At 37.2% G+C, this 8974-nt stretch overlaps 1 protein-coding gene across 1 annotated transcript; it reads right to left on the minus strand.

Moving 5' to 3' along the window:
* Positions 1-2721: 2721 nt before the first annotated feature.
* LOC117625375 (myrcene synthase, chloroplastic-like) lies at positions 2722-7523 on the minus strand. The gene is made up of 8 exons (XM_034356941.1): positions 6267-7523; positions 4903-5071; positions 4466-4705; positions 3980-4352; positions 3655-3873; positions 3418-3556; positions 3040-3307; positions 2722-2747 (listed from the first exon to the last, which is right to left on the minus strand). The coding sequence occupies exons 1-8, from the start codon at positions 7521-7523 to the stop codon at positions 2722-2724; spliced, it is 2691 nt and encodes an 896-aa protein (XP_034212832.1).
* Positions 7524-8974: the final 1451 nt, after the last annotated feature.

An 8974-nucleotide genomic window follows, 5' to 3' on the forward strand; every position in this document is an offset into this window, starting at 1 on the left:
TTTATAGGGAAGGGAAAGCTTAGTCGGTGTAGATCACAATGCTTATACAATCGTGTATATATAGGCAAGGATCGAGATGCATACCAGAAAGTAGATTAATATAAAAAAAATCACGTAATAGTAAGCATGGCGATTGGCGATTGGTGCAACTGTTGTCTCACGTAAGAAAACAATTATAAGGGCCAGGGCGGCAGGGTGAATCAGCAAGATTTGTTTGCTTCCTTGGTTTTTGTTTTTTACTGTTTTGGGTCCTTTGAGCAACCTATGAGATATATGCACGTTTTGTTTTTGGGTCTGAAAACACATTTTTTTATGCATATGTTAATGTCCACTGTAAACACATTTTTTTTCCATGACTAATTAGAAATTAATTAACTGAGTTTGGTGGAGAAATTACAACTCATGTTATTATATTTATTTAAACACGTGTTGCAATATGTATTTACAACTACAATGATTTGTTTACACACACTTGTTATAACAACTGTGGATTCTACTGCAACATGTGTTTTCAACTCATGTTATTATATTTATGTTTTAGTCTTACTTTTGCTCTTCTACTTTTTGTATAAAAATATTTAAGCTTTTGAAACATTTATCCATGACTAATTAGAAACTAATTAACTAGCGTTTGGTGGAGAATTTTTTTTTGTTTATTTTACTGAAAGGAGAAATTATTCAATGTAACTTTCACACTGCCATATACTGTTAAACTCATGTTTTCAGCCGTACAGGAGGAGCCTCGCGATGCCAACGCTTCTCAAATTTCAAGACTTTTTCCTTCTGAATGGTCACAGACTGAAAACGACCAGTCACCCGATTATAGCGACTAGTCGCCCATGGAGAATTCGACTCTGTGCAACATTGATCGGTCGCAGGTTGAAAGCGACTGGTCGCCCCTCGAAAATCCGACTCTGTACAAAAGCGACCGGTCGCCAGAGGACAGTGACCGGTCGTAGAGAATATTGAGGAGTTTTTGCCCGCTCCGGATAATTCTTCAGTGCCAGTACCACACCAATCACCTGCTGAGGACGTCATTCAGGTAACATCTTTGCCTGAAACTGATAACATTAATGAAATATCCCCTGATGATTTTATTTCAGAAGGCACATAGCCTGCATATCAGATTCCAAAACGGAAGAACCGTGGAAAACCTCTAGTTCACTACAAAGCAGATCTTAATGCAAAAGGGAAATATCTCATCAACAATTATGTATCCATTAGCAGACTATCAAAGTCACGGGTACACTTTGTAAAGCAGTTGGCAGACATACCCATTCCCAAAAGTGTAACTGAAGCACTAGAAGACTCAAAATGGAAAGAAGCAATGAATGAAGAAATGCGAGGTCTCCAGAAGAATGGCACATGGGAACTCGTGCCATTACCTCATGGAAAGAAGACAATGGGATATAGGTGGATTTATACTGTGAAACTCAAAGCAGATGGATCCATTGAAAGATATAAAGCTAGATTGGTGGCGAAGGGGTACACACAAAGATATGGGATAGACTACCAAGAGACCTTTGCCCCAGTAGCCAAGATTAAGACTATCAGAGTCCTTCTGTCTCTAGCAGCAAATCTCGATTGGCCATTACATCAGTTTGATGTCAAAAATGCTTTCTTACATAGAGACTCGGAAGAAGAAGTATATATGGATTTGCCTCCAGGATGTAACTTAGCTGATGACAAAGAGAATCAAGTTTGCAAGCTTAGAAAGTCATTGTATGGGTTAAAGCAATCCCCCAGGGCATGATTTGGTAAATTCACTAAATCCATGAAGAATTTTGGATATATACAGAGTAATGCAGATCGCACTTTGTTCTTGAAGCATGATGGAAGAAGACTTACTGCATTGATTGTTTGTGTGGATGACATAGTCGTAACTGGAAACGACACGGGAGAGCAACTGAAACTGCAGAAGTATTTGTCTCCGGAATTTGAGATGAAGTATTTAGGTGATCTGAAGTACTTTCTAGGAATTGAAGTAGCTAGGTCCACAACTTGTATATTTCTGTCTCAACGGAAGTACGTATTAGATCTGCTCACTAAAACAGGAATGCTTGGATGCAAACCTGTTGATACACCCATAAAGATGTATCACAAGTTATGTGAAGACATGGATCAAGAACCATCCAATAAGGAACAGTACCAACGCCTTGTTGGAAGGTTGATATATTTAGCTCACACAAAACTAGATATTGCATATGTTGTGAGTATGGTTAGTCAGTTTATGTATTCACCCAGTGTGTCCCATATGAATGCAGTTGATCGAATCTTAAGATACTTAAAGGCAGCACCTGGGAAAAGGTTAACGTTCTCCAAAAATAGAGATCTCGAAGTTGTTGGATATACATATGTTGATTCGGCTGGCTTCGTTACTGACAAACGCTCTACTTTAGGTTACTTCACTTTTGTGGGAGGTAACCTAGTCACTTGGCAGAGTAAGAAACAAAATGTGGTCTCTCAATCTAGTGCTGAAGCAGAGTATCGAGGTATGACTCACGGAGTTTGTGAATTACTATCGATCAGAAAACTATTGACAGAATTGGGGTTCAAGCCAGAAAAGCCAATGAAGTTACATTGTGATAACAAGTCAACCATCGATATTGCCCATAATCCAGTTCAACATGATCGAACTAAACATGTTGAGGTGGATAGACATTTTATCAAAGAAAAACTTGAGAAGAAGATCATCCGCCTACTATTCGTAAAATCAGAAGATCAGTTGGCAAATATCTTAACCAAAGCTGTTTGTGGAAGAGTATTTTATAACTCACTTACAAAGTTGGGCATTGGTGACATATATGCATCAACTTGAGGAGGAGTGTTGACGTGAGTCTCCTAATTAATCAAGGAGATTTACTTCCTTGATTAATTAAGGGATTTACTTTCCTATTTTTATATAGTTGATAAATTATTGTTTAATTAGGAGATACTTTCCTAATTCTTTACTATATATAATTCCTTGTATAGGACCTTGTAAACTCTTATATATCCCTCCTTATGGAGAAAAATAAAGTTAACCTAATACATTCAAACCATATTCATATTTTAGCACGTTGGTCGAAACAATGTCATCCATGAGCCTGAAAATAGTGTTTGCAGCTCTGACAATTTTGGGGTCATTGAGCAACCACTCAAATGACTCCTTCGTTACAATATCTCCCATGCCAAGTAAAGAGATGGTTGTAAGGAAGGTGTAACTTATAGAAACCGTTGCAACACTCATATACTCCTCCATGCTTGGAATTCGGCCTTCGTGGAGCCACCGGGCCTCATTGAAATAGGATCGAGCTTGATCTTTCATCTGAGGCATATATACCAGTGAAAAATGATCAATTGCGCAAGATCGAAAGTGTACTTTATTTTGAAATAAAGCAAATTAAGTTGTGCGTATATCCAGAATGTTTTACATACAGCTTGTATTGCATAAGGAACTCGGTATGATCTTCCTTCCTTGACCATCTCCTCCTCAATTTCATTGAAAAGATTCAAGAGTGCCTGGTAAAATATTTTCATGTAGTCAGGGAGTTCATTACTGCAATTGAGATCCCACCTGAAACAGATAATTAAAGTAGGAGAGTTTTGAGACAAATTAAATGAATATTGTCTAACAAAAACAGCAAGAATTAATTGTTCATTTCAAATTATAACCTGTCAATTGCTTCAGTAAAGATCACTAGTTCTTCAAATGTGCCAAATGCATCGTAGATATCATCCAATATCGTTAGCAAGACACTCACTTTCGTCATAATTTTTCTCCCCACAGAATACTGAGGCTCAAAATACACTCCCACTATCCAAAAGTACAACTCCACCATCCTATCTCTTGCAAATGGCAGCTTCCTTTCAAAGTCTAGTGCTCTCCACCACCTAAACATTTATATGTAAATATATTAATCCGAAATTGAACTTTGCAAAGTAGATCCCTCATGTCATGCGCACAGATATAATTAAAAGAGAGACTTCATTATATTACCTAGTAATCTCTTGTAGCTCCTTTTTGTGTAAAGGCTGAACAAGATTGAAATCTAACTTTGCAAGTTTCAACAAGCACTCATTATGTGAAGCTTCGTCTTGGTAGATCGACATGTAACGCCTGGCACCTAATCTCTCTAGACTTTTTCTCAGAGGTCTCTCTAAGGCCTGAGTTATTTGTGCAGCCAATGGATTGCTTACACGGGTTGTTGCGGACTCAAGGTGAGTGGTGGTGAAAGCAAGAGCCTCTTCTAGTATATCTTCTCCATGCACCCTCAGATGTGTTGCTTCATAAAAGCTTAGCATGCCAGACACATCAGCAATTAAGCTTTCCTTGAAGCTACCATTTTCATCTTTGAACTTGTTGAATATATCTGGTTTTGATGGTCAAAAAATGGACAAAAAGATAAGAACTAGAATAATAGTAGCCCAAAGTCTCTCACACCGCACTCCACAAGTATATCAATTAATTTCTATATAAACGTACCACATGAAACATTATGTCCATGTTGTCTGAGTAGTCGAAAACAAAGAGCAACATGGTATAGATCACCATCATCATCACTGTCATGGTCATGAAGTATGCGTTCCAGTGCTTCTTCTATTTCTGTTTCGAAATGGTATGCCACGCCAAGGCGCTGGATTGCATCGATTAGCTTGAGCTGATGTGAAAGATCACCTGCAGTAGTTGTGAATACTTCCCTCCTGCCCTTGCTTATGAGCATGAGTTATTTGCAGCAACAAATTAAATTAGTAAAAACATGTCGAAGAAGTTTTTATAAAATTGAAATAACCTGCATATAGTTAATGAGAAAGTGTAATGTTCTCTTGCAGAGAGAGTTTCGTTGGCAAACGAACATCATCAATATGTGAATCAGATTTATAGTATTTGTTCCAGTAGAGTTATAAAAAATTATATATGATATGTGCATGCATGATATCCATTACATACCATGTCTTGTGAATCATCATAATTGATGAACTGATCTCCCCAAATGCTTGGGTGAAAATTTGCTGTCCTACGAGCAATTTCATCTGGCTTAGCATTTTGTGGTTTGCTGCTGAACCAACTTGGACAGACATAGTTTGCACGCTTTAATTTATAATATTATATTCTTACATATAAATTGTCCTCCGCTCATAATATAACATGTGAATTAAATTAGTAATCACCTAACAATATGGCAGTCATAACCAGTATTTTTCCATGTTATATCTTATGCTAATTAGAAACAATATAAGCCACGTATATGTTGATTGCCTTTTGTTGTCACAAATTTCGCCTTGTTCTAGGACCCGTCATATTTGAAGGAAATGAAAAAAATGGCCCTGACCCATACCAGTTACTAGACTAGAGAGAGAACTCTTATGAACACCACTCTTATTTCTTTGGACACCCGCTTTATGATTTGAACATGCTCTCAACACCTAAAACAAATTAGCATTCTTTCAAGAATGCTTATACTTTTATTTATTTAAAATATTTTTCTTTGAACACTTGAATTGTGTCCAAAAAAGCACCTGAAATCTGAATGAGCACTTGGATATAATAGAAGAATTAGAATGGGGAGAGAGTACACGGCTTGGTGGATATAGAACACGATATCGGCCTTGTCGTGAGTTTATAAGACAACAGTCTAATTGGCCTTTTATAGCTCTTGGGCTTCTTGCTTGATTGCTTTTGTCGATGGTTTATTCATATGAGACGAGGCTTGAAGCCTACTTATAATAGAGGTGGAGCACCCGACTTGCCTAAGTCGCTTTCCTCCAGCCACAACTTTATACTCGTGTCTAGAATTAGGTTAGTACAATATGTAAGTGGGAAATCTCCATATCATGGACCGACACCATTTCCACAATTACTAAACACATGCATGTGTTGTAGCTTATTTTGTTTTTTTTGAAAAATGAACCTAAATTACAAAGAAACCCACGTGGGATTTGTAAACTAAATATATTAAAAACACAAACGACTTAGGGCCGTTCGATTACATTTTCAAGGGCCATTTGAAAAATAGCTCCAGGCTCTAGCCACCAGACTTTCCAACCCTATAAGTGGCTGCATTGCTGCATCCCAACTGAACCATTAGCCATAAAACTACCACCACTCCAATGGTTCATGCACTCTGATCTTAAGACGAATTACTCTCCACACTGGTGCTTATGGTTCACTAGCGTTTGCCTTCTAGGATACAACGACACCCCTCCTTATGAAAGAAGCATTGCAATTCACAAAGAACTTTGAACCAAAATTATGCAGGAACCTCTTGTTAATGTATGCATTTTACAGTCGCAAAACCCAAGTTGAGATCATGAACAAATTTTGGAGCTTCTTGAGTTGACACATCTTTGACAAAGATTGTCTCAAATGATGAAGGTGTAGAAGACTCATTTATATATCCTAAACCTCTGTTATCACCGAACAATTTTCCAAAATTGAGCATTTTATCAATCCTTCCAGCACCAATGGTTAAACCTTGAATCTTTTCTTTTTCCAACTTAAGTTCATGTTCCAATCTTATATTTTTAAATTGTAAAGCATCAAAAGATTCAGATTGTTTAACCAAGTTGTTTTCAAGTGATTTTATCATCTCAAACAAGTTTTGAACCTCAATGTCTTTCTCAAATAACATGCATTGCAAATCAGAATTTTCAAGCACAAACTTATCATGCACGACTACATTTTCATGCTCAACTAAGGACTTTTCAAACTCAAATAAAATCAGTCTATGAAGAAACAAGGATTTGTCATTTTCAAGTACATTCAACTTCTTAATCAAATCAGAATTTTCTTTTTCAAGAGTGCTAACTTTATGATACAATTCATGCATGTCAACTTCATTCTCATACAAGCTATCACTCAACTTCTTTTTGGCCATTTTGAGAGTTTCATTCAGTTCATCAAGTTCCTTGACCTTTTCTTCCATCATGAGATTATGTTCTTTGAAATTACAGGTTTCATTGAAAAGCATATCATACTTTTCACATAGTTCCCTGTATGACTGGTCATCTTGTTCCTTGTATGACTGGTCATCTTGTTCCTTGTATGACTGGTCATCTTGTTCTCTATATGACTGGTCATCTTGCATATCATCTCTCGACACAGATTCTTCCTTAACTACATGAACTCTAGCAAGGCTAGAGTTATGGACAGAACCAACAAGGGCAAAATTATTTGCCTCTTCATAAGATGAAGTGATATAGTTATTGGAATCATCACTACCATTATCACTCCATTGTGCACTAATTGACTCTTCTCTCCCATTAAACTTTATCTTGTGGTTATTTGCACATTCCACATCAATGTGACCAGCACCACCACATAGATAGCACTTTACAAGACCTTTCAAACTTTTGTCCTCCCTAAAGCCATAAGAGTCCAAAACATTCATCTCTTTAAAAACATTGTCTTGAGACACACATGTAGACGAACTAGGAAGATTCTGACAATTCCTAGTGACTTTGGTTTTATCTTTGACAACCCTTCTATAATTCTTAACAAACAAGGCAAGCTCATCATGAATGCAGGGAGCAATTTGATCCATTTTTATGTTTGCACACCTAATACCAACTAGCACCCAAAGGATCTCTCTATTTATGTTAAGAGCTGGTGCTCTGATACCAATTGAAATTGGTACTTAGGTGACGAGGGGTAAATTTAAAAGATATTCAATCAAGAACGCAACAACCTTCACACACTCTAGACCTTGACCAAATACTCTTATGACTAGTCAACTGTTAGATATGAATTATACCAAACAATAACATACACAGAGCATACCAAGATGTACCTGCAGGCCTAGAGAATTACTAGTGACAACCTAGGCACTCAGAAGGACCCATCAATCTAGGCATCCTCTGTGCTATCAACAACTATGGTGAAAGTGTGTGAAGACAATCATAATCAAGTAAACACCAAACAGCAGATAATAATGACTAGTCAACTATAAGGACACAAACCCAGAATTTATACAATGACTAGTCAACCACAATTCATATGATGACTAGTCAACCACCAAGAACACAAACCCAGAAATTCATACGATGACTAGTCAACCACCAAGAACACAAACCCAGAAATTCATACGATGACTAGTCAACCACCAAGAACAGAAACCCAGAAAAATTACAGATATGCAATCAGAAATTGTTCACCCAGAAACCCACCATTGGGAAAAACTGGGGGTCATCAACCGACCAGGCAATCCACTAAGCAAAAAAGATTCTTACAAAGAACACTAGCAAGCTCAAGAAATTCCTAGGTCTATTTAGGAAGATGAGCTATACCTCCTTTGTGCAATCTTCTTCTCCAACTTAGCAAAGCTTGAAGCTCAGTTCTTCATGGCAATGGCAGCTCCTTCTCCAGCGCTTTCATCCCATGGCACTAGCTTGCAAGCTCTAACTCATACAAAAATGAAATTTGGATTCATGGAGAAAATGACCAATTTCTTCAAGAAACCATACTCTTGAAGAAATCAATCTTGAATCTAACCTAGATGTATATGATAGAGTGTTTGATCTAGCAAGATGAAGTTTTCATATTTCAAATGCAGTTTTCAAAAAGAAACAATTTGGAAAACTCAAAGATGAAAAATATGAAGGTTACTCTTGAGGAAGAAGAAGCAAAAGTTTGCTATGAAACTTTCCAAAACTTCTCCCCCAAAAGTGACGGCTGCCCAAAGAAGAATTCTTTGGTATTTACACACAAAAGTTCCCTAGGTCAGAATCCCATGTGGCAGCAGAGAGAGAAAAAGGAATAGGACAAAAAAGTTGGTTATCAAGCTGGCGAGCAAGGATGACTAGTCATCCAAGAAACAGATGACTAGTCATCATTTTATGAAAACAGTATAATGCAATGTTATGCAATGCACAATTTACCTTTGTCAATTTGCATGAACCTCCATATGATAGTTGTTAGTTAAGAACACCTAGAGAAGCTATTCTCAATCTAAACTTGAGCTTGATAAATAACAATAGAAATCCTATTACAAAGTTG

This window comes from Prunus dulcis, chromosome 4 (genome assembly GCF_902201215.1).
Source record: "Prunus dulcis chromosome 4, ALMONDv2, whole genome shotgun sequence".
Lineage (NCBI taxonomy): Eukaryota > Viridiplantae > Streptophyta > Magnoliopsida > Rosales > Rosaceae > Prunus > Prunus dulcis.

Bases quoted from the DNA above. Each gene is read 5' to 3' on its own strand.
- LOC117625375 (XM_034356941.1), bottom strand. From the start codon at position 7,523: ATGGATCAAATTGCTCCCTGCATTCATGATGAGCTTGCCTTGTTTGTT. The intron at 5,072-6,266 runs GTAAAATGCATA...TATAAATTAAAG, and splicing joins TCAACTTGGGTTTTGCGACT to CGTGCAAACTATGTCTGTCC. The intron at 3,308-3,417 runs GTATGTAAAACA...TATATGCCTCAG, and splicing joins TTCCTTATGCAATACAAGCT to ATGAAAGATCAAGCTCGATC.